Raw genomic sequence first — 26,706 nt, 5'->3', positions numbered from 1 at the left:
TGGACCTCCACTGTTCCTAGCTTTTCACCATTTAAGAAATACTCAGATCTATCCTTTTTTGGTCCAAAATGTATGACCTCACACTTACCTGCGCCAAAATCCATCTGCCACAGTTTTGCCCACTCACTTAATCCATCAATGTCTCTTTGTAATTTTGTACTCCAATCTACACTACTTAACTATGCCACCAATCTTTGTCATCGGCAAACTTGGATACTTGGCTCTCTAGTGTTACCATCAATGTCATTAATAAATATAGTGAATAGTTGATCGTCGTGGGACGTCACTCATCACTTCCTTCCAATTCAAGTACATACCCAATATCCCTACTCTCTGTCTTCTACCGCCTAACCAATCTCCTAACCAGGTCAATAATTTGCCTTCAATTAGCTAACAGTCTTCTATATGGAACCTTATTGCATGCCTTCTGAAAGTCCACATAAACTACATCCGTAGACATTCCCCGTCTACTACTTTAGTTACCCCTTATGTCTGAAGAACTTATGGTTGACTTATATCCAAAATTGAAGCCATCTTCCCCCTATCCCTTGGCTCCAATCCCTTGCTCCTTCCCTCTTCCAAATCATCCCCATCTCTAGTCTTATTCCAGAATTCTCTCCCATTACCTCCTATTTCTCACCATCTTGTTCTTGAAGATGACCATCTGCTCCCTTGACTCACACATTCCAACTTTTCATCCACTTGCCTTCCGCTTGTCACAATCATCAATCTATCTCTATCCTTTGGTATCATCCTTACCTCTTTCAACTAGCTGTCATCAACCCCTCCTGAGAAACCTGCCTTAAACGTTGCCTATCTCAAATTTTGCCTTCCTCTTAAAGTCCTGGAATACATTGCCTTGATGTACTGTGCCCACTTCTGCTACTCCGTTTGAGTCACTGTAAGCTAGTTTCTGTCCTGCCCATACAACAGATTGGTCTGGTCAAAGTCACTAATGACTTCTTCTGTGATGGTAACTACTTTTTTGTCCCTTTTTATTCTGTGTCTATGTAACTGCTGCCTTTGACATCATTGATCACTCTTATCCTCCTGCAAAGTCTCTTTTTAAAATACTTATCCCAAGGATGACTAAATGTATCTTAGTAGAGTGTCTTCTCTTGCCTGCATATCACCACTGGTGTACCTGAGGGTTCTATCCTTCGTCACCCATCTCAGCATTGTCTAAATGCTGCCCCTTGGTGACATCATCCACAAGCAAGGTTCCTTGTGTGTGCTGGTGACATGCAACTTTTCCACTCACTCTTTTCAAAGCTATTTCTCAACTATCCAACTGTCTGTCTGACATCAAGTCTCGAATGAATCAAAATTTCTTCCAATTCAATGTAGGCAAAACCGAAGATGTTCTTTTTTAGCTTTTTTTCCACTTGTGTGCCTCTCTTAACTACATCAACCACCCTGATTGCCACCTCAAGCTCAGGCTGTTGGTGCTGGTTGTGGAGTTTAGATTTCTTCCCCACATCCATTCTTTCACCAAGACCATCTTCCACCTTTGAAACATTGCCCACCTCCAACTCTTATGTGCTGCTGCTGAGACTCTAACCCCACTTTTATCACTTCAAAGCTCAACTTCTCTATCGTTCTCCAAACCTGCTTCCACCCTCCATAAATTGTAACTTAATCAGAAATCTGGTGCTGTGCTCTTATTTGCTCAAAACCCTGAACGCTCATCACCCTAGTTCTCACCAGGCTCCCTGTGCACCTCTGCATCAATTTCAAAATGCTTGTCCTTATCTTCGAATGCCTGCAAAACTGTTGTCTAAACAGTTTTATGTGTATTTCATGTGTTATATTTTAACTTCAGATAGGAATTGAGGTAGCAGTATTCCTGAACAAAACTAAATGTGCCAACACATTCATTTTTACCGAATTGTCCTGCTAATTTTATTGTTTTAAATTGAAATCAACCTTAATTTTTGTGTCTCTGTCCTTCATCTGGTATAATTTCATACAATATTTGTGTGAATAGGAATGGATAGCAAGCTCATTGATCAGCTGACATATGAAGCTAGACATTTGATGGCATTGGCAGATTCCGTATTCATTGATGTGATGGGCAAACTTCTAGATGGCTCCGTAAGAGTAAAACATTTGGAGTGGATTTTAAATAATAAGAAAAGCTTTACAGCTCTGCACGACACAAGTAAGTTGTTTTTGTATAAACTGTTACACTTAAAAAAAAAACACACAAAAAACTTGCATATGAAAATACCTAAAGGACACTTTTTGAATTTTTTTTAATGCAAATGTTTTTTTTGCAGAACGAAATGGGCCATTCAAAGTGAAAAACCTGGATCAGGTGTTGACTTGGCGAGAAAATGAACTAGATGCACTCAATGAGGAAAAAAATTGGATGGACAGTCTCTTGAAAATGTGCAGAAAAATCAATGACATGAAAGGTACCACTTTTTTGAACTCTTTATTTAAATCTTAAAAAAAAACTTGAGGACTGGGTTTCAGGGTCTCCAACCTCAGCAGTCCTGTGTGGAGAGGCAATAGCAGAGGGCAGACATCTTGCATGAAGTGTGCTAATGGGCTGATCTTAGTCTCTGGTGACTGGCCAGTGGGAGCAGGCTGCATGCTTTTCCACCTATAACCATAGGAGGTATGTGTTTTCATAGGGTATTGTTCCCACATTTTTTTAAAAACACGTTGTAAATTTGCTTGCAGTAGTTCCAGTCTTTGTTGCTTGTGGAAAAATCTCTCTAAAATTCCACATTATTTTCATAATGATGCTTAAAGCGTTGTACAATTAGTTTGCTGAGCAAAAAACACACTTTTTTGGAAAGGATGATTAAGCTTCAATGTGGGAAGAGAATTTCTGTTGTATTTCTGCAAAATATGAATCTAATTTTCTCTCTAATTATAGTGGCAATTGAAGAACCTGAAAAATTGCTTGCGGCCGATATTAGATTAAAAGCACTGAATGAAGTGGTGACCGTAAAGCTGATTGGTACTGAATGTTCGGTACCATCCCCTACTAAGGTTACTTACTTCACCTTAAGTGAAAAACTGAAAGAAATGGCAAAAAACATTCACAGATTTAAAGATAGCCATATTTTACATATGTGCTGGGAAAAAGAGGCCAAAGAGTTGTATGTGGAAGATCCAACTACTGATGATGATGCAGCAGAGTTGACTTCAGTACTGTCTCTCGAAGAAGTTCATACTATGATATGGGAGCCATGTTTGGACAAGTACAAAGCAATTTTTAATAAGGTGAAGGAGGGAAGTCTTACATTTGAAGAGGTCAGTGCCATCTTTCAAGATTACCGTGATCGATATGAGTATCTAAGGAATGATTTCCAGATTATGAGTAGAATAGAGACAAGTACTAGATGCAACTGGATAGAAAAACGAATCCAACAAATTCGGGAATACCACCAGCTACATTTGGCTGTTGAATCTGCTCAAGTTATCATGAAAGCCCAGAGTGTGTTGAATCTTACTGGAGACTTCAGTATTCTGCAAACACTACTAAACGTGGTAAGTGTGAATATTTAAACCTTGCCTTTTCTGTTAATTTCCCCTCCTCTCCTAAAGGTGTTGACTCCTCACTAGACTAAGGTTCCAAAGAACCAGGCTCTCTCCAATACCTAATCCAAGTGGCCACTGTTCATGTGTGCTGTGGCTGTGATGTTGCCAAGTAGTTGATAATTCAAAAAGATTATATCCTGCAACCCAAACAAAAGTTGGAAAAATATATTTTTTTAAGCAACTGTTTGGAAACAACAGTGCCCAACTGCTGAAGTTAAAGTGGTGGAAAAAGCTGATGCAGAAGAGGATGTAGTTGTCATATTTGTGTCTGAGCCTTGAAGGTGAGTATAGGCAGTTTGGCAGAGGGAGAGCATCATAACCATGCCTGATCAAGTTCTCGCCTAATGTCCACACAAGAACATTCCCAGCACTGTCATTGCACAGAAATATAACAGTCAGGAGTCAGAGCCCTATTCAATTTTCTCCTCCCTAGCCCAAACGCACTGATGCCGATAGCAGCAATAACACTGTTGCTTGGCATCAAATCTGGGACATTTCTAGTGAACCAATGAAGCATTATGAACATTTTTAATGTATTTAAGTTATGAGGAAAGGTTAAAGAAGTTGGGCTTGTTATCTTTGGAAAAGACAAAACTTTGAGATAGTTAAATTGAAGTTTTCAAGACCATGAAAGGAATTGAGAAAGTTGAACCAGATAATTTGTTCACTATGGTGACGAGTTTGAATACCATGGGACAGGTTTAAAAAGTAGGAAGAGAAGTGAGACACAACTTTTTCACATAAAGGATGAGAGTTGTAGAATAAGTAACAAGTGAAACTGACAGCATGTGTGTGCTTGAGAGGAAATTAGATGTGTACCTGGAGAGAGAAGGAATTGAGGGATATGGTAAGTTGTTGAGATCTAACAAAAAGGAACTGGACTAATGGCATTTACTAGTTCTGAAACTTCTTGTGCACTATGTTCTCATTTGAGACTTTTGCAAAATGTTCATTTAATTTTCTAATGTACTACTTGTTTTGTTAAAATTCTCCTTGGCAAAACTGATTTAATCCTAAAATCGTGCACTGAACTCTAATTAGTGCTATCACCTGTCAACAACAGTTGGAAATGGGATATATAGTTTAATTTAAAATCAGATGGATAGTAGCACAGGTACATAATTTTACCTTTTATTTTAGACCGATGAATCCCATAAGAATGAAAGGTTGGACTGCATAGATGAACAACTTGTACTTGCCAAAAACCGTCTTGTGGAAATTACAGAGCCTCGCAGGGAATGTTTGAAAGAACTTACTCTAAGACAGCAATTTGTACAGTGGGTCAAAGAAGCGTTGGAAGGTAAAAAAAAAAGTAAAAGTTTTGCAAGCTGAAAATGGGTTTGATTTTTGTGTGTAGTTTTTGGTGAGCTGGTTGAATTTTAGGGTGAACAGGCTGTTATTTTAAGTAAATTGTACTATCATCTTTGCACTTCATGGCCCGGAATTTCCTGTGTATTTACGCCTAGGGACGCACAATTGAGGCGCAAAGCAAATATGCCACCTGAAAGAAATTTTGGGCGATATACAATATGCCCAAATCTCCTCGATCTTTTACGAATGTCGATCAGTCCCTCTGCCCAAATGCATCTCTGCCCATAGTAATGGCCACGCCCCCAACATACAGATGTGATTTTCCTGCAATTGCACTTGCTCAGAGGTTATCTTCAAATTGCAACCCAATTTTCAGGTCGCCTGAAGCAGGAGCAAATCAGCTGCTCCAAGAAGCATTGAAGCCATTCTCATCCTCTTCAGACAGTGATTTTTACAGTCAATTTGAGAAATAAAAATGGTATTTTTTTTGCTATACCCCTGCTTGCTATTATAATGGAGGAGGAATGGGAGGAAGAGAGCCAGAGATAGAAGGCCCAGAGAGTGAAACATCACAAGCAGAGACTGCAACCCCACATACAAATAACTGGCCCAGACAATGTATAGGCTTCAATTAATGTTTCAGGAGATAACTGTGTGACGGCTGTGCTTTACAAAGGAGGTCATTGCTCAACCCTGCGACTTGCTGCGAGATGATTTAAAGCCCTTGTTCGCAAGCAGCAGAGCCTTAACTGAAGAAATGAAGGTGACTACAGCCCTCAACTTCTAAGTGCCTGGATCCTTCCAGTCAGTCAGAGGGGATCTGTTCAGGATTAATTTAGGGGCAGAGAGGGCCTGCATTCGGCAGGTCACCGACACCCTGTTCCATAGGGCTGGGAAGTTCATCAAATTTGGAATGCGGTAGAGCAAAGGCAAAAAGGGCATTAAGTTTCTGCAGGATTTCTGGTTTGCTCAGAGTGTTGGGTGATCAATGGAACTCACATCGCAATAAAGACGTCCCTTCAGAATCCACAAAGCTACATGAACGGTAAGGGCTTCCACTCCCTTAACGTTCAGATGATCTGCACATCCTGCATGTGAACACGCAGCTTGTGGGGGCCTGTCATGGTGCGTTCATTGTGCACAACTCAGTCATCGCACTCATGCTCGAGAATGGGGGCCAGTGGAAAGATGGATAATCGGTGATGAGGATTACCCCTTGCTACTGTGGCTGATGCCTTTTCGTGTCCCATAGACCAGAGCAGAGAAGAGGTACAATCAGGTACATGTGTCCACCAGGCACATAATTGGGAGGACCATCAGGGTGCTGAAGAGCCGCATCAGGTGCTTGGACAGGTCTGGGGGTGTCCTCCAATACTCCCCAGGGAGAGTAGCAAGGATAGTCATCAGGTGCTATGCCCTGCATAACAAGGCCATGATGGAAGGTCTGGATCTTAACATACTAGGGGAGGAGCCAATCAAAACAGAAGATCTTGGACTGCGGGAGCCAGAGACAAGGGACGTAGCGTGTTCACAGGAAGCATTGCTCCGAGAAGACAGGGCTGCAAGCCTTTACCCAATGAGCACCTGGCACAAAGCCCTATTTTCTGTAATATGAGCTGAATAGTTGAAAATGTGCTGATGTATGGATTTGAAATATGTGTGACCTGTTCATGATTTCATTACTTTTTAGGGTTTCTTCAGCTGTAGAATAAAACACATTTTTTATGAAAAAAGCTTTGAGCAACTATTATGTATTTTATCATGCTTAATTTCCTCTGGTGATGAACATAAAAGATACTTGATGCCTTTTTCTCCATTGTTTCTTCTTTACCAGACATAAATGAACTGAAAGTGTTTGTTGACCTGGCTTCAATCTCAGCTGGTGAAAATGACCTTGATGTAGATCGTGTGGCTTGCTTTCATGATGCTGTATTAGGCTACTCAACATTACTTTTTGAACTAAAGCCAACAGCCGGATTCCGTGACTTCATGTATTGCCTGCAGAATTTGTGGAACGCTTTAGAAAATGATCCAGATCTTTCTAAGAAGCTGGTAAATCAAATCTTAACTTTCAACAATCTTGATTTTGGTTCATTGTATAGATGATGGAAAACCTAACTCAAAGAGCGAATGATAGTAAGATTTAAGTACAACTTCTGAGCCTTTTCCTGTTTGGAGCCATGGGTCTGAGTCTATTGCACAAGGCTACCACTGCTTCTGAAGCCTTAGGGTATTTCCAAAATGTGATTTCAAGATTTTTATCTTGTAGTTACGAGCATACTTTTTCTAAGAGTTTTAGGTGTACTAAATTCTGTTGATACCCAAGCTTCTTTTAATCAAACTTTTATTTGCCCATGAACCAAACAATTCCACCAATTTGATCGCCTGAGGGGGTTGGAGAGGAATTTTAGAGTATTTTTTCCCTTATTGGCCCTGGATTTTTTTCTGTTTTTTGCCTCCAGATTACATGGCTGCAGGAATAGGTGTAAAGCGGGGGTGATGAGATCAGGGGAGGGAAGAAGTGTTCAGCCATCCTGATCCAGCCATCGTGGTATGGTGCAGGCTTGTTGGAACAGCTGGTCTTTTCCTGCCTGACAATTTCGTATGTTCATAATACTTATCCAGTAGACCTTAAAAACCACCCCTGGGTTGGAAATAGATATGCATTGGCTCACTTGGAATGGTGGTTTGAGGAATACTTTGATGTAAAGTTGAAGGATGTTTATGTTGTGGATAGGAACACTTTTCCAAATACTCACAGGTCAGGTGAAAGAGACCAAATATTAAATGGAGCTCCTCTTTACCCTGCAAAAGTGCCCTTTGTTGCACCAGGAGCGGTCATTCCATTTCTCACACCAGTTCTTATGGCCTCTTGACTGTGGTGTTAATTTTTGTCAAGTCACAGATCACAGGCAGTACTATAAATGTTTAAATTAAAAAAAATCTTTTAAAGTGTAGTCACTGTTGCAGTGGAGGCAAAAGAGGCAGCCAATTTGTGCATAGCAAGGTCCCACAAACTGATATGAGATAAATGATCAGATAATTTGTTTTTAGTGGTGTTAATTGAAGGATAAATATTGGCCAGGACACCCAAGAGAACTCCCCTGCTCTTCAAATAGTGCCATGGGATCTTTTACGTCCACCTGAGAAGGCAGATGGAACCTCAGTCTTGTATCTCATCTGAAAGACGCCAACTCCTTCGGTACTGCACTGAAGTGTCAGCATGGATTATGTGCTTAAGTCTCTGGAGTGGGTCTTGGACCTATGACCTTCTGACTCAGGCGAGAGTGCTACCACTGAGCCGACGCTGACTAGTGTTGAATTATGAGGAAAGATGGTATAACCTTTGGTTTTACTCTTTGGTGAAGGGGAGGATGAATTGGTGGGGGGGGGGGGGAATTTGATAGAGGTCTTTAACGTTTTTATTGGTTATAGAGAATTTGGATCCAGGCAAGTTCTCCAATCAGTCCCAGGATTTGAGGTCTAGGTGACACACTTTAAAGTTGAGGGTGTTGAAAGGAAATTTAGGCAGCATTTTTTTTTCAATAAGAGGTTGATATAATTGGGGAACAAATTATCAGCAGAGGTGGTGGAACAGAAAACCATGGCAGATTTTTTGAAAAAGCACGATGAATTTGTATTTAGAAAGGGGATACTGGTTTATTAGTTCCTGAATCACAGCAAGGAAACTGATGTAAGGTTTTGGAAGAGTAGGCGAGATGGACCAATGGTGTCCTGCCCAAAAATGTCACTGTGTTTGCAAACGAGTTTTGAGGGCATTTTTTTTTTCTTCCACTTTCAGCGAGATTCAGCTCGTCATTTGGAGTGGCTAAAAACTGTGAAGGAAAGCCATGGCTCTGTAGAGCTGTCCTCCCTCTCGCTGGCTTCAGCCATAAACAGCAATGGGATTTATATTATCAGTTCTCAGGAGAAAAACAAGGTACAGTAGGGGTGGAGGTGCTGGAGTAAAATATTATTTTGACAAGTTTCATGGTAATAACTTTTATAGTCTAACTCCATTGTACTGTCAGGTTGTTGCAACTTGCAGGATTCTCTTTCCCAGTGATTTATAGTGATGTGCTCATTATTAGTGTTGGCATTGTTTCTTTAAAATCTAGGCTTAACAATATTTTAGTGACCAAAGTTACTTGTATTTCTGGCCAAAATATCCATTTTAAAGATTGGTCAAAAGTATGCAGTGGGACTGAACTAACTTATTTTAAGCTTTTGTTGGCTACTTCATCAACTCTTAAAAGTAGAGCACATCTAAAAATGTTACCTGTGTGGCTACTTAAGTTTCTGCAGTTTGAAAATAGGGGAATATTGGTCTTGTTGACTTGATTTTACAAACCAGTTAATAAACAAACTTATTTTTAGGCTTATTGTAGTAGTCTTAATATAAAATTCCAAAGAAATTAATGGCAAAAGAACAATAAGGAGAAATGTTTTTACGCAGCAAGCTATGATCCTGAATGCACTGCCTGAAAGGGTGCTGGAAGCAGATTCAATAATAACTTTTAAAAGGGAATTGGATAAATTTCGAATGGGAAAAATTTGCAGGGCTAAGGGGAAAGGGCAGGGGGAGTGTGACTAATTGGATAGCTCTTTCAAAGAGCTGGCACAGGCACTATGGGCCGAAAGGCCTCCTTCTGTGCTACATTGTTCTATGATTGTATAGTTATGCTTTTGTAACCTTTCTCAGGTCAATTGCTGTTTTCTTCTTGCTTTTTTTTTTAAGACCTTTAAAATTACAAATCTTAAGATATTCTCTTTTTTGATCTACAAAAACAAAGATACAAGATATTGCATGAAGCAAGTTGCCATTGTTGTGGAACTTTGTGGGCTTGGGTGTTGACCCAAAATTTTAGTCTACGTTACACTAACAATGACAAAAACTGTGATGATGACCCTGTTGTTAGCACCTGTGGTCAGTACATAGTATGTGGACATGTGGTCTGTCGTGTGCTACGGTAAAATTTGCCTAGCATAAGATGCTGATGTACATCTGAATAATCTAAAAAAAATTGTCTAAAGCATAGGCATTCTGTTGATATAGCACTGCCGCTGATTCAAATACTCTTCCGAAGCATCTGAACAATAATTGTTTACCTTAAATTGGGAAATCAATCTCTTTTATGCTTTGTAGTATTTTTTTCCTACATGGACTTTAGAGAGAGTGTTCAAGAGAGCAAATGAGAGAAAAAAAATGTCTGGTTCTAATTGGACTCAATGGTGGTAACTTCTGGGCCATTAGCTTATGTCCTACATACTGCTCTCTCGGCTTCTGCTACTTTCGTTTCGCAATTACTACTTGCTTCCTTAATGGTATCCCAATCCACTCAAAGTACAACCAAAAATGTTTTAATTTTATTTTTATAAAACTCACTTGTTAATTGGATTTTAAAGATAATGTTTGAGATCTCTTGACCTAAATCTGTCCAATCCCCAAATTTTGCACATTCTTGAGATTGAAATGCACCATGCATTAGAAGAGCAAGATTAGTATCTAACCATTTAAAAGCTGTTTGTTGCATTTTTAATAATCTTGAGCCTGGCAAATGCAAACATCTGGTGATATGATCTATATCGCCAGATATAGATCATATCGCTATATCCTGGGGTATGGGAATTAGCCATTAAAAGTTGCTTTTAATAGGTTTTAAAGCAACAGGTGAAGGCTGTTTTGAGGTGAGTTCTAATCTTTTATTTCACAGCTTTCATTAGGGTCAGCTATCGCATTAAATTTGTCCGAAGTTCACGATGACAGTGAGGAAGTGCGAGGTTACACATTCGAAGAATTGAAAGAACTGCAGAACAAACTCATGCTGATGTCAGGCAAGGGAGACCATGGACGGGAAGAAGTGGAAAGATTTGTAGAGGTAACCAGCTACCTTAAAGCATTTACTACATCCATGTGGTTTAGTGATTTATCTTTAAGTTTCGAGGAGAGTAGGAAGCATGTCGCTGAGACACTGTCATTGGTTTTTGAATGCTGAAGTGTATTCGTAAGCAGCCAGGTAAAATCCAGGTTGTGGTTTGAATCGTAAGGCTACTTTCCAGTCAAATCTGGTTGGTTTGTTGGTTTTATCCATTCTCAGCTAGGCTAGTGGTGGGAACACCTCATTTCCCACACAAATGTGAGGTGAGAAGTATTAAGGACTTGGTTCTATGGCAGAAAGCTGAATTTCATCGGCAATGCAGTGATTATAACATTGCACTATACAGTGATACATTGATTTATATAAAACTATTTGTCTATCCTAATCAAAATGTACTTTATAGGGAGGTCCATGATTAAAACTATGCCTCGTTTTCTATTAATGAATTTTAAACATATATTGTGATAACTTTTTAAACAATTACAAGATAGCTGAGATCACAATTCTCAAGGTACCAAGGCCTTCACACCAATGGTTAGTAGAGCCAAACACGAAAGTTGAGCTGTTACTTATGTCTTTGCTGAGGGACTCTGTTGATAAGGTGGCATTATTTACTATAACATGTCAATTATATATAAAGGAAAGGATAACATTTGGGGAGTTTAGCTATTTTATTGTGCATATACACATGTAATCTTACCATTATTTCAGTTGCAGACCATAAATAAATTCTTCTGTTTGCAGGTATTTGCCAATGTCCAAAGGCTTGCCTCGTCCTTCATCAGTCTGTCTTCTGCTGGCAACATGCTATTTAGGAATTGGAAAGCAGAAGTGTATTGTTCAAGGAAGAATGAGGCTTGCATGATAATGAATTTCAATTTAAAGGAAGTTAGTGAGATTAAGGCGAATGGAAATGTCACTGAACAGCTTCCCGTTCTCTGTAAAAAGATGGAAACCTACCTGGAAATGTGGAAGCAATATATGGATCAGCAAAGGTCCCAATATTATTATTTAAACTTCTACACTGCTGAACAGGTTGTTTACCTCAGCACCCAGTTATTTGACCAGAAATGCACCAGACTACAGGAGCATGTCCTGATGATGTTGTCCTTCATTAAGCCCAACTGCACTGCTAAAGACCTAAAAATAGCTCTGCAGAAACTTCCTGGAGCAAATATGAGCACAAAAATTCTGCCTTTAGCTGGTGGCAAGAGTGGTATTGAAACTTTTATGAAGACAAAAGCAGGTATCCAAGACATAGTCAAGGAAAGAGATATGGAGAAAAAGATGGACTTGCTGTGGGAGCACTATATGAAGAATATGACTTATTTTCTGTCTAGCTGTCTGGATGTCAGCACCCTTGGTGAACTTCTTGATATTGTTGCTGACACAAAGCAAACTGTTGCAAGAACTCTTCCACCTGGCTTTCAGAAAGGTCATCCTAACCTTGTTCTTTGTCCACAATCTGAATTGCTTACATCTGCTCTGTGCATTTATATGCACTCCAGTGATCAGCCATTGCCTGCTTATGACGAAGTACTGCTTTGCACAGCTGAAACTACATATGAGCAAGTAGAGTTATTTCTGCGGCGGTGCTTGACTGGTAGTTATAAAGGTTCCAAGATATATGCACTACTATATGCAGATGAGCTGACTTATGACATCAGTGTAAGGTGTGAAGAACAGTTCAAAATTCTGGAGTTGCAGAGTCAGTCAGATTACAGGATGGTCATATTATGCAATTGTGAGAGGGAGCACTGCTACATTCCATCTGCATTTAGTCGATACAAAGTGCCTGTGATTCCGCATGAGCCTTTAGATAAAATCCAGAATTACCTAGAGAAGCACTACAGAATAGCACCAGCTGTTTCATCTGCGGCTTCTGTGTTTAAAGATAGGATGTTTGTAAGGATCATATCTTCAAAGAGAGCTGGAGTTGGTAAGTTCCTATATAATAAAGATTTATGATTAAACATGTTGAAGTTTTCCTATTTTTGCTAGCTATAAAGTTTTAAGTGAAGTGAGCTTGGGTAGTCTCATAAATTGTTAGATGTGCATCTATAGCACAATAGTATTCACAATTTAACTTTAAGGCCTAGGTTGACTGTCTCACTGAGAGGCAATAATGGTGGGAAATAGACACATTCATACTAGTGAATGGATGCTTTTCTGAGGCTGCTAATAATATGTGGTTGAGGTGGAGCAGAGGGAGTTTTACTTCAATACGGTGTCAAAAGTGTTCCATCTGAGAATTGATATCCCTCACCAAGAATATTACAAATATTCAGTTAAAAAAATAAAATTGTTACGGTTACAGTGTCTCCTTTTACATAAGGAATTAAAAATGTACTGTAAAACTTGCATTTTTATTTTTATGCATCCCTTATTAGTTACAGCATACCTATGTTCATTGTTTTACTGAGTGCTGTAACTTTTACATTTAACTGATAATCAGCCATAATGTTACACATTGGGAGTCAAGACCAAGTGTAGTTTTAAGATGAAATGGGGTTAGAGGGCAGGGGATAATTGGACCAGGGTGAGCAGGTGAAATTTAGACCCCATTTTAAAGACCTACATTATGTCCTTATTTTTGTACAATACTTCGATATTATTAAATAGTAAAACTTAGGCAATTTGGGAAGCAGAGAAGTAAATTGGTTGGAGCAAAGTCAATTTTCTGCAGTACAGGCTAAGTTGCTGAAAGAAGCAAAACTTAGGTACTACAGTGTCACCATTGGTGAGAGGATAGAATTACAATGTGACAAGTTTACATAGGTAGCTTCCATTATAAATATGGATCTAGGAATTTATAATGGCACACAAGTGTGAAAAAAATGACAATAGAATTTTGTAACCTGGAAGTGCACACAGACATAAGATTTTTAATATAGTATAGATATATATAGTAATGTATCCCTCTTTGTTGAAATATACTTAGAAACTTTGTACATAGAACATCCACATTATGTTCTCTAAAATTCTGATGTTAGATGCTCATTATTGTTTTGCTCTTGGACCTCTTCATCCATTACACATGGTCTCTTTTCCTATTTTGTAATCCCACCTCTGTAACCTACCAGACATCTTAAAGAATGAAAAACAAGGAATAAAGTGCTCTATGTGCACATATACAAAATAGTGAGCAAGGAATGAACTGAATATTTATACAGTTGCTCATTGGTTTGAGTATGGATGTGTACAAGCTCAAAAGCAACTCTTAATTGCGTGAAACATTAAGTGAATTGCTGCCGATATAGTTATGATCTGCATACTCATTAATGCAGTTGATTTATTTTGTAAGGGACGTACAGACTATTCAGTAGCGTACCGTGAATAAAATACATTAAGAACCAAAGCATAGAACAAACAATATTTTCTATTGATAAAAGGAACAAAATTCTTTTGAAATTATGCAAAATTTGCATGAAGTGAAGATGTGCTGGTGTGTTGTCTACTTTTTAATGTAAGTATTAATTTCATTATTGTGGGTAATTGATTAAATGGCAGGCCTGCTCTCCTAAACTGGATGGATGCGTTGTTGCTAATGACCTGACTTTGATCTGTCCTTAAATAGTTTCTGGATTAGATTGTAAGGATAAATGGAAGGTTTTTTTTAAATGGAGACTGATTTAAAATCGCTTTGTTTCAAAAGGAAAATCACTTTATGTGAAGAGACTACATGAAACATTAAAGAAACAAACTGGGAAGGATAACTTGTTGAAAACCGTCCGCCTGATAGAGCCGCGAGTGGATGAGAATAAAGTTCTCAGGACTGTTTTGTCATTTATAAAATCATCAAATGAGAACGAGCCCATGATATTTCACTTTGACATCACTTCTTCTGTAAGTTTGGTTTCAAAGAATGAACTGATCACAGAATCCACACCTGATGATGCCTTTGTGTCTCAATGTGTGATGTATGTCCAAGTTAGAAAGTTCAGATTTGCAACAGTTGTAACATTTTTTCCCTTTAAAGCTTTTTTTCATTACTAATACCTTAATGGTTTGTGATTGTGCTCATTTAAAAAAAATAGAATTTTTTTCCTTATTGGTCCTGAGTTTAGCTAACAGGAATTTCCGTGGTGACTTTGACGTGCTCTGAGTAAATTGAGTTTTGGAATCTGGATCTGTGTAGACTGACATCCATAGCATAAAGCTGTCTAACTTTTCACTCTTTCTGCAGTCTTAAAATAATCATACTTCAAGTCTGGGAAATAGTGGGCAAAAATCAAAAGGACAAGTCAAACCAGGTGTCTGTCTGTCCTTCTGCACTACTTTCTCAACAATTGTTTTTTTTAACATTAACCAGCCTGACATGGCATGTCTTATTAAAACCAATACTTACAAATCTCACATACGTGAAGCAATTGTTGCAGGTTCATTCTGTAGTGCATAAACTATAAATTGACAAACTTGATACATGTTCCAGTCATAAATGAAGGCAGTTGCAGTACGACTTCATTACCATAAGTCACAATTATTCTGTAAATCCTGCTCTAAATAATTATGTTAACTACTTCCATTACTTGAAAATTAGTACTTAAGGAATAGGACTATTGTGGTGAAAAAATGCGATATTTTCTCAGCCATTTATCCTCTTACTTAATAATTGACCGCTATTACAAGTTACCTATTGCAGAAAAGCTTCTATAGTGCCTACTCAAGCTATTCAGTATGCTTTTAATGTTTTCTGCTTATAGGCGATATATTAAATTTGCATTACCAGTTTTCCATGCCATATTATGAAATGAGATCAGTTAAGAATATTCAAGGGCTAGTTGTTTTTTGTAGTTAATGATTTATGTTTGTTCCACAGACAATCAGATTTTTAAAATTTATGTTTTAATAAATGTAGTTATGATGGGCAGGCAAATTATCTTGTTTCACATTTAAAAAAAAACACTTTGTTTGCATATCCTAAACATTAGTATTTTGTTTCGAACTGGTAACGGAAGTATTTTTCTTTCAGGTACAGAAAGGATTGTGTGAATTTCTTTTCAAACTGCTCATCTTGCAGTACTTGATGGGCACTGATGGAAAAATGTGGAAGTGCAAACCATGCCATATGTATTTAATAGAAATGCTTGAGGGATCTGGATTCCTTTCGAGGAAACGCGCAAGACAAGTAAGTATAATAGAGAGATATATATCTCATTGATACTACGATGGACTCTGCCAGCGGATCGACAATTACTGTCACTTTGCCCTTTCCTAATACCTCCCTGCCACACGGCCACCACCTGCCCTGCCTAAACTGATGTGATGGCCATGTGGTCCTCATCACCAAATCTCACTGTGGTCTCTTTTTTCCCCCCCACCCCCCCCCCCCCCCCCCCTCCTCTGGCATCTTCTCCTGCTTTGATCAGTTCACCTTGCTACACCCCTCTTGCCTCTCCCTTAAAATCCTCTTTTTCTACCGCTCACCCAAAGACCCACCCTAAGTTTCTCACGAAAATATCCTCACTCCTTTCTTCCCTCAGTCTCTGCACTGAATTACTCCTCGTCCTTGATTTTAACCTCCATCTCAACTCACTTAACCCTCTCTCCTGAGTTCACTGCCAGTTCTATCTTCCCTTAACCTCTCCCTGCATGTGAGTTCTCCTACCCACATTCACGGCCACCCCTGTGTCTTTGCTATCTTACGTGGCCTTTCTATTCCCAACAAGTCAATCACTGACCAGGCCAACTCTGATCACTTCATTGTATCCCTCACCACTTACATCCTCCTTCCCCCTTCCAACCCCACTTCCTTCTGTGTCCGCCCCTGTAAAGAACTCTTCCCCCAAGTCACTTCCAACGGCACTTTAAAACTCCCAAGTGTCTAGCCTTTGGCCTTCAATTTGCCACGATACTTCTGCAGCTGTCAATCAGCATGGATTTGTGACAGGTAGGTCGTGCCTGACAAACCTGATTGAATTTTTTGAAGAGGTGACTAAAGTAGTGGACAGGGGAATGTCAATGGATGTTATTTATATGGACTTCCAGAAGGCATTTGATAAGGTCCCACATAAGAGACTGTTAGCTAAGATAGAAGCCCATGGAATCGAGGGAAAAGTACGGACTTGGTTAGGAAGTTGGCTGAGCGAAAGGTGACAGTGTAGGGATAATGGGAAGGTACTCACATTGGCAGGATGTGACTAGTGGAGTCCCGCAGGGATCTGTCTTGGGGCCTCAATTATTCACAATATTTATTAACGACTTAGATGAAGGCATAGAAAGTCTCATATCTGAGTTTGCCGATGACACAAAGATTGGTGGCATTGTAAGCAGTGAAGATGAAAACATAAAATTACAAAGCGATATTGATAGATTAGGTGAATGGGCAAAACTGTGGCAAATGGAATTCAATGTAGACAAATGTGAGGTCATCCACTTTGGATCAAAAAAGGATAGAACAGGGTACTTTCTAAATGGTAAAAAGTTAAAAACAGTGGATGTCCAAAGGGACTTAGGGGTTCAGGTACACAGATCATTGAAGTGTCATGAACAGGTGCAGAAAATAATCAAGAAGGCAAATGGAATGTTGGCCTTTATATCTAGAGGACTAGAGTACAAGGGGGCAGAAGTTATGCTGCAGCTATACAAAACCCTGGTTAGACCGCACCTGGAGTACTGTGAGCAGTTCTGGGCACCGCACCTTCGGAAGGACATATTGGCCTTGGAAGGGAGTGCAGCGTAGGTTTACTAGAATGATACCCGGACTTCAGGGGTTAAGTTACGAGGAGAGATTACACAAATTGGGGTTGTATTCTCTGGAGTTTCGAAGGTTAAGGGGTGATCTGATCGAAGTTTAGAAGATATTAAGGGGAACAGATAGAGTGGATAGAGAGAAACTATTTCCACTGGTTGGGGATTTTAGGAGTAGGGGGCACAGTCTAAAAATTAGAGCCAGACCTTTCAGTAGCGAGATTAGAAAACATTTCTACACACAAAAGGTTGTAGAAGTTTGGAACTCTCTTCCGCAAACGGCAATTGATACTAGCTGGCTGGCCTCCCTTCTTCCACCCTCCATAAACTTGAGCTCATCCAAAACTCTGCCCGTATCCTAACCGGCACCAAGTCCCGCTCACCCATCACCCCTGTGAACACTGACCTACATTGGCTCCCAGTCCACTGACACCTTCAATTTAAAATTCTCATCCTTGTGTTCAAATCCTTTCATGGCCTTACCCGACCCTATCTCTATAACCTCCAGCCCTGTAACTTCCAAAAACTCTGTTACTCCAACTCTGACTTCTTATACATCCCCCAGTCCATTTTACGCACCATTGGCGGCCATGCCTTCAATTGTCTAGGCCCTAGGCTCTGGAATTCCCCCTCTAAACTTCTGCCTTTCCACCACTTCTTTGAAGATCCTCCTTAAAATCTACCTCTTTGACTAGGCCTGTAGTCACCCCTTCTAATATCGCTGCCTTTTGCTCAATTTGGTGTCAATTTTTGTCTGATTACATTCCTGTGATGCACCTGGGACATTTTCCTATGATGTGTGGTCATTGCACCACTATACTCTTCTCCATTGCTCCAAATACCCCATCATACATACTCTTTTCCTCCTCTCTGTAACCACACTGTGTTGAAATCCTAATTTTTGTCCCATCTTCTAAACAAATTTTTTTCCAGGATGGCAAAAGTACTTTCTTCCCTCAGTTCTTTTGCAGTCCACAGGCTTTTAGAACTCAAGTATAGTGTTACTTAACCACTACCAGATTTATGTTATCTTTTCCCCTATTCTTCAATCTTGGTGATATCCATACTATAGGACTTTTTTTTTTAAAAAAAAAAGATATTTGAAGACCTGCTTTTCAAAAATACAAATATATATATATATCAAAATTTATTTCCTCAGGAAAATATAATTGTAAATGTTACTTATTCTCAGGTACCTTTCTGTAAAAAGTTGGAAATTGTGTTAGAAGCCAAAGAAATGAGCAGGTGAAAAAGACAGCAGAGTATTTACAGTTAATGATTCAGAATAATGTTTTCATTCAGTTATCTGTTCTTAAATTTCAGGGGGCCCAAGTGCCAAAGCACAGCTTTCTGGATGTTTTTCCAAAAGTATACTGTAGCCCACCAAAAGAAGTACTTGAACAGGAAGTAAGAAAATCTGAAAATCTGTCATGGAATGACATTGATCCTCTTGTGGATGATGAAGAATTTCAAGGTGAAGCATTTCAAAGACCATATCAGTATCTCAGAAGATTCAAAAACCAAGAGAACCTGGATACCTTTAGTTACCTGGAGGGGACTATTGAAGGCAGCCATGTAGAGTGCCTGCAGCTGTTTTTGATCTATTGTGGGGTGATGGATCCCTCTTGGTCTGAGTTGCGAAATTTTGCCTGGTTTCTTAACCTGCAGTTGAAGGACTGTGAAACCTCTGTGTTTTGTGACTTCAATTTTATCAAGGATACTCTGCAAGGCTTCAAAAATTTTGTTGTTAATTTCATGATTTTGATGGCGAGGGATTTTGCAACACCTTCTCTGAGTATCTCAGACCAGAGCCCAGGAAGGCAAGTTACAAACTTAGAAGGTGTTACAGAAGAAGATCTTGCACCATTTCTTATAAGAAAAAAGTGGGAATCTGAACCACATCCTTACATTTTCTTCAATGATGACCATACATCTATGACCTTCATTGGTTTCCACCTTCAAGAAAATGGCCATGGTGGGATTGATGCTATAAACCCATCAAATGGCAAGATTATTAAATCAAATATAATGACACGTGCGCTGTACCAAGGTTTACTGCTACAAAGAGTCCCATTCAACACAGATTTTGACCAGCTTCCACGTGGCGAAAAGATTGAGCGGCTTTGCACAGTATTGGGCATTCAGTGGCCAATGGACCCCGACGAAACCTACGAGCTCACCACAGATAATATTTTAAAAATTCTTGCGATTCACATGCGTTTTAGGTGTGGCATTCCTGTGATCATCATGGGAGAGACTGGCTGTGGCAAGACCAGGCTGATCAAATTCTTGTGTGAGTTGCGGAAAGTTGGTGCAAATACTGAGAACATGAAACTAGTGAAAGTTCACGGTGGAACAACTGCAGACATGATCTATTCAAAAATTAAAGATGCAGAAGCTATTGCAACGTGCAACAAGCAGAATTTTGATTTTGACACCATTCTCTTTTTTGACGAAGCCAATACAACCGAAGCTGTAAGCTGCATTAAGGAAGTTCTTTGTGACCAGATGATTGAAGGGGTGCCTTTAACTTCCAATACAGGTTTGCAGATAATTGCAGCCTGCAATCCTTACAGAAAACATACAGATGCGATGATAAAGCGTTTAGAGTCAGCTGGACTAGGCTACCGTGTTCGAGCAGATGAAACGGAAGATAAACTGGGATCTATTCCTTTGAGGCAACTTGTTTATCGTGTACAAGCTTTGCCTCCAAGTATGATACCATTAGTGTGGGATTTTGGACAACTTAATGACATCACTGAGAAGATGTACATCCAGCAAATTGTCCAAAGGCTGACAGAGTCCATTTCAGTTCCCTCTACCAATATTCAATGCATAGTGGATATTTTGTCAGCTTCACAATGTTTCATGAGACATCAGCAAGATGAGTGCAGTTTTGTCAGTCTTCGAGATGTGGAAAGGTGTATGCAAGTGTTTGTTTGGTTTTACAGCCGTCGCCATATGCTGTCAGACAAATTGAAACAATTCTTAGAACAACAACAACTTGCATTTGTCAATAAGAATGTACTCAATGCATTAAGGAATGATGTGATTTGGGCCTTTGTGTTGGCACTAGGAGTTTGTTATCATGCATGTTTGGAAAAGAAAAATGCATATCGGAAAGCCATTTGTCCTCGTCTCCCTCCACCATACAATCATCCTGCCAAATTCTTGGAGCAACTTGTGCTCCTCCAGGATCTTTTATTGAGTGGCGTACCGCTGCGAGAAACAATTGCAAGAAATTCCGCATTGAAAGAAAACGTTTTCATGATGGTCATTTGCATTGAACTTAAAATCCCACTGTTTTTGGTTGGAAAGCCTGGCAGTTCAAAATCCCTTGCAAAAACAATTGTAGCAGATGCCATGCAAGGACAAGCAGCTCATTCTGAACTGTATAAAGACCTAAAACAGATCCATTTAGTGTCATTTCAGTGCAGTCCTCATTCTACCCCTGAAGGAATTATTAATACATTTAAGCAGTGTGCACGCTTCCAAGAAGGGAAGAATCTTGATGAGTATGTTTCAGTTGTTGTCTTGGATGAAATTGGCCTCGCTGAAGATTCTCCAAAAATGCCACTGAAAACTCTTCATCCGCTCTTGGAAGATGGGTGTATCGATGATGACCCTGTTAAACACAAAAAAGTTGGTTTCATTGGAATATCCAACTGGGCTCTAGATCCTGCCAAAATGAATAGAGGAATTTTTGTGTCACGAGGGGATCCTGACAAAAAAGAACTGATTGAAAGTGCCAAAGGGATCTGTTCTTCTGATCCTGTGATACAGAAAAAAGTGCTTGGTTTGTTCAAGAGTTTTGCAGAAGCTTACCTAGATATTTGCAGAAAGCAAAATAAAGAGTTTTTCGGGCTACGCGATTACTATAGTTTAATAAAAATGGTTTTTTCACTCTCAAAAGCCTTCAAATCAGAACCAACCCCAGAGCAATTAGTGCAAGTTGTGCTGCGCAACTTTAGTGGAAGCGATGATGTTAATGTTATGGACGTTTTCAAGTCTGTACTTCAGAATGCCTCCCATGAAAGCATCAACACTTTGGAACTGATCCGTCACAACATATACGCTGATTCTCCTGAAAGTGAATGCCGGTACCTGCTCATTCTAACCAAAAACTATGCAGCTCTTCAAATACTTCAGCAGATCTTTTTCTCCAATCAACATCAGCCTGAGATAATCTTTGGGTCCAGTTTTCCCAAAGATCAAGAATATACTCAGATTTGCAGAAACATCAACCGTGTGAAGATATGCATGGAAACTGGACAAATGGTGGTTCTGTTAAATCTACAGAATCTTTACGAAAGCCTGTATGATGCGTTGAATCAATATTACGTGTACCTTGGAGGACAGAAGTACGTAGATTTAGGTTTGGGAACTCATAGGGTCAAATGCAGAGTCCATCCAAATTTCAGACTGATAGTTATTGAAGAGAAGGAGGTGGTCTACAAAGAGTTTCCAATTCCACTGATCAATAGGCTTGAAAAGCATTACCTCGATATTAACACAGTCCTCGTTAGAGAGCAAAGGGATGTTGTCGAAGACTTGAAGCAGTGGGTGCGGTCTTTCATAGCACCCAGACATGCTTCAATCCATGGAAGACAGCAGAGATACAGTCCATCTGATGTGTTCGTTGGCTATCACTCTGACACTTGTGCATCTGTTGTTTTACAAATAACACAAAGGTTGAAGCACGCCCTGGGTTCTTCGGAGGAAATTCTCAAAGAAGCAAAGTGGGTGCTGTTGAATTGTGCCACCCCAGATTCTGTGGTTCGTTTAACTAGTTCTCAGTTTGTTGCATATCAAGCTGACATAGTAATGCATAAGTACTTTGCAGACCAGCATCATGATTCCCTTGCAGATTTCATCTATTCTCACACCAAATCCAAAGTTCAATATCGAGCAGTTTTTACTGAGGTAATCTACTTTTAATAAGTCATTTTCTGTGCTATAACAGTAGCTTCAGTTATTGGGTTACAGTTTCCTAGTTTAGTAATAATAGATTTAGAGAAATCCCTTTATTATCACTTTTGAGACAGACTGTTGGTTGTTGACTGAGGCAGTTTTAAAAGTTGGAATCCTTTTAATATATTGTTGGAGTTTGATCTTTGTATATAGGCAACCTCTTAATTAGGTTTCATTATATGATGATTTAACTGACTCAGATTTCTACATTTAACTTTAACCGTGTCCACAATTTGGCATTAAATTGGCAATCTCAGTCTTGCTTAGTAGGGCCGTGGCTGGTGTAAAAAGTGGAAAAATCTAAACCTATGTAATCGTGGGTTTTATTGGGACAGAACAGGAGGCTCTTTATCTTCGCTGTACTCTTATCTGTTATCTGCCTATTCTTTGTTTCAGGTTACAACTTATTCACGGCTTCTAACAGCTTCTGACAATGAGTTTTTGCAAAGGGAACTAAGAGACAGTGTTCAGAGTGTCTTCTTTCTCTCACTGCAGCAGTTCGACACAGAACATTCGTTTCTGAAGAAGATAAGGTTTGTCTTCAGCTGGTACTGGAATGAAATTAGAAATTAAGTTTTGCTGTTAGCTGCTAATTGGCAGTTGCCTTCACTGGGTGGCAGTAAGCAACAAAAAGGTCATTTTTTGCCAATGTCACAAAGCACAAGTTGTATTCTGCACAAAATGGATGAAGACATTTTGAGTTTTTAAATTTAGTCCAAGTATTGACTTTTTTTAGCTAAAATAATTTAAATGATTTCCTTTGAGATTAAGAAGGGGTCTTGAGAAATATCTAAATGCCCCACAGGCAAATAGGAGTAGACCATTCGTCCAATCAAGTCTTTTGTACCATTTTATTTTGTCATAGCAAATCTAACTTTTTAATCACAATTCTACCCTTTTTCCAAATCCTTCAATACCCTTACTTCCTAAGTAAGTATTTATTTCCCATTTAAATACAATTGGTGCTGGATTTATGCTGTAATATAGAATGGATTCCATGTTCTCATAGACCTTTTCTTTCTGAATTTGCTTTTAACCGGCTTGGTTTGAATTTCAAGATGCCCCTTCAAGTCTTTGGCTTGAAGCATTACAATAGATTCCCTTTCACTGTCATTGGGTCTCTACATATAGCCCTTCAGGTCAGTAGTTAACAGCTATATCCCTCCACTTCAGTCAAAACTTTTGTGTAATCCATAATTGATTCTTCTTTTAAAGTGAAAGGGTAATTGTGTTGATATTTGGGGAACTAGTGCAATGAATGATCAGAATAAAAACGCAAAACATTTTTTCCTTAAAATGTCATATTGCTGATGAATATGCAAACAATATAATTGTAATAGAAATGTGTCCTAAAAAGTAGCTGGTAATAAATGAATGTACATTGTAACAACTGTTACATGTTCTGGGGACTCTGTTATTGGACAGGCCGTTGTTTAGATGAGATGTAGAGGCTGTTGTTTAGATGAGATGTAATCAAAGTTTTCCTGTCTTATTTCTCTGGTAGATAATAAAGATCCTACAACACAATTACTGAGGGTCATCAGATAACTGGTGTACTGGTCAATATTTCCTCAAGGGGCGCCCTCCTTAATCCATGCTTCCCCACAGTTCAAATGTAAACAAAATATTGACCTAGTTAAATGTCCTCAAATATTTTCTTTGTCTCTAGGCACTGTGTTGATTCGAGCCAAGGGAACAAAACCTTGCTCATACAAACAGACTTTGAAAACAGTTCGCAAAGTGCAAATTTGATTGCTTCTGCAAAGTGAGTACCATGTCTGTGTTCTGCCTTCGCTGCAATGGTTTTCTTTTTTATCTTCCTTTGTTGTCATAAATTAAAACAATGTGGATCTAATTATGAGCTCTTCTGCTGTCCTGTAGCAGGTTACTACAGCTACAAAGCAATATGACTTCCCTCTCACAACTTCTTGTAGACATACTATACCTTGTGCACTTCAAAAAATGAATGATACTGAGTGAAAAGTGAGTCTGTTTTAATTATCTGAAATCACCATTCAACAAAAACTTGCATTTATATAGTGCCTTTAACAGAGTAAAACGTCCCAAGGCGCTTCACAGAAGCGTTACCAAACAAAATTTGACACCAAGTCACATAAGGAGATATTAGGTCAGGTGAAAGAGATGGATTTTAAGGAGCGTCTTAAAGGAGGAGAGAGAGGCATAGAGGTTTAGGGAGGGAGTTCCAGAGCTTAGGGCCTAGACATCTGAAGGCACGACCGCCATTGGTGGTGTGATTAAAATCAGGGATGAGCAAGAGGCAAATATTGGAGGAGTGCAGAGATCTCGGAGGGTTGTCGGGCTGGAAGAGGTTACAGAGATGGGGAGGGTCGAGGCCATGGAGAGATATGAAAACAAGGATGAGAATTTTAAAATTGAGGCATCCCTGGACTGGGAGCCAATGACAGCGAGCACAGGGTGATGGGCGAACGGGACTTTGTGCAAGTTAGGATATGGGCAGCAGAGTCTTGGATGAGCTCAAGTTTATGGAGGGTAGAAGATGGGAGGCCGGCCAGGAAAGCATTGGAATAGTCCAGTCTATAGGTAACAAAGGCATGGATGAGGGTTTCAGCAACAGATGGTCTGAGATAGGCGGGTGATATTACGGAACTGGAAGTAGACAGTCTTTGTAATTGAGAGGATATGAGGTCGGAAGCTCAGCTGAGTTTGAATAGGATGCTGAGGTTGCAAAAAGTCTGGATCAGCCTGAGACGCTGGCTGCAGAGAACGATGGAATCAATGCTTAGGGCGCAGTTTGTAGCGGGGGAAGAAGGCTGTGGCTTCGGTCTTTCCGATCTTTAACCGGAGGAAACTGTGGCTCATCCAAGACTGGATGTCGAACAAGCCATCTGACAACATAGAGGCAGTGGAGAGGTCAAGGGAAGTAGTGGAGAGGTAGAACTGGGTGTTTTTAGCATACATGTGAAAACTGACCCCATGCCTGCGGATGATATCGCCAAGGGGCAGTTTGTAGATGAGGAAGAGGAGGAGGCTAAGATTAAGTTCTTGGGGGTAACAGGGCAGGAAGAGATGCTCTGACTATGGTTGGATGGATAAGAGTGGATCCAAGTGAGAGCAGATCTGGATGACAGAGGCACATCGGAGGAGGATGGTGTGGTCGACCACGTCAAAGGTTTGAGGAGGGATAATGCACCACAGTAACTGAGGATGTCATTGTAGGGACAGAAACATAATTGGAGAGACTCAAAAATGGAGTTTGTTGAGAAAGATGGACACAGACTTGGGAGACGATAACACATTCAAGAACTTTTGGGAGGCGGCAACGCGTTCAAGGACGTTGGAGAGGAAAGTTTGGAGTTTGGAGATTTGCCGGTAGTTTGCAAGGACAGAGATGTTAAAGATAGGTTTTTTTTGATGATGGCTGTTTTGAAATGGAGAAGGAACTATTTACAATGTCAACTAGCATGTGGGCCATGAATAGAAGTTGGTTAGTCAGCAGTTTACTAGGGAATACGGTGAAGGGAGCAGGAGGTGGATCTCCTGGACAAGATGTGCTCAGCAAGCACATGAGGAGAGATACAAGAGAAACACGTTGGGTCAGGGCTAGGGCTGGGTGCACAAGTGGGTCTATGTGGTCTTGGCTCACACAGCAACATATAACTAGTAATACTCACTGCATTGGTAAGATAAAGTTTTCCAGGTAATGCACCTAAGGGGCAACTGTGGACCAATGTCATATTGTGGTGAGGCAGAAAAAGGGTTCAAGTGTGACCTAAGGTGGAGAGTGTGCTGATCTGCACCCACTTTTTTTGGTCAGCAGAGAGTGCTGCAGCTTGTGGCCTGGCCAAGGCTAGAAACTCACTCACCTGAGAAATGACTCCATCCAAGACTTCTGCAGTGCTAAACTGGGTCTCAATTCGTGACAAAGCCTACAGATGTATTGTGCAACCAAACCTCATCAGAATTGGCTTAAAAATGGTCCTTTCATAATATCCTTCTTTATAAAAATGGATTTAGCAATAGGAATTAGGATTTTCTTCCTCAGTATACATTGTGTGCTGCAATCCTGTGCTCTCCTGGCATTGAAGAGCAGGAATACACAATGCTAGGAGTTCAGTCATACATTAATATTTTGTGATTGCACCCACTGCATGTCTGGACAGCTGCAATCTAATTAATTTACTGCTATTCACATTTGAAATGAATATTTCCATCAATAATACTTGTTTTTAAGCTGTTGTTGCTTTACAATAAAAATAAATTTAAATTAGAAAAGATGATAGAATTAGACGATTCCCAAACCTGAAAAAGAATAATCTCT

General features: G+C 39.7%; 1 protein-coding gene across 4 annotated transcripts in view; it reads left to right on the top strand.

Annotated features, from left to right (window-relative positions):
* rnf213a (ring finger protein 213a) overlaps positions 1 to 26,706 on the top strand; it is a 166,321-nt gene that overhangs the window by 68,530 nt on the left and 71,085 nt on the right. For all 4 annotated transcript variants that reach the window (XM_068003995.1, XM_068003993.1, XM_068003996.1 and 1 more), the window contains 13 exons: positions 1,988 to 2,161; positions 2,280 to 2,417; positions 2,888 to 3,504; positions 4,696 to 4,855; positions 6,701 to 6,918; positions 8,669 to 8,806; positions 10,581 to 10,745; positions 11,490 to 12,684; positions 14,401 to 14,591; positions 15,718 to 15,873; positions 18,759 to 22,358; positions 22,803 to 22,939; positions 24,076 to 24,171. In XM_068003995.1, coding sequence (XP_067860096.1) covers positions 1,988 to 2,161; positions 2,280 to 2,417; positions 2,888 to 3,504; positions 4,696 to 4,855; positions 6,701 to 6,918; positions 8,669 to 8,806; positions 10,581 to 10,745; positions 11,490 to 12,684; positions 14,401 to 14,591; positions 15,718 to 15,873; positions 18,759 to 22,358; positions 22,803 to 22,939; positions 24,076 to 24,171 — 6,985 coding nt within the window. The remainder of the gene's footprint in view (positions 1 to 1,987; positions 2,162 to 2,279; positions 2,418 to 2,887; positions 3,505 to 4,695; positions 4,856 to 6,700; positions 6,919 to 8,668; positions 8,807 to 10,580; positions 10,746 to 11,489; positions 12,685 to 14,400; positions 14,592 to 15,717; positions 15,874 to 18,758; positions 22,359 to 22,802; positions 22,940 to 24,075; positions 24,172 to 26,706) is intronic.

This window comes from Heptranchias perlo, chromosome 23, assembly GCF_035084215.1.
Source record: "Heptranchias perlo isolate sHepPer1 chromosome 23, sHepPer1.hap1, whole genome shotgun sequence".
NCBI classification, from domain to species: domain Eukaryota; kingdom Metazoa; phylum Chordata; class Chondrichthyes; order Hexanchiformes; family Hexanchidae; genus Heptranchias; species Heptranchias perlo.
Note: the sequence above shows the minus strand (reverse complement) of the source record. Positions and strands in the feature narration are given on the sequence as shown.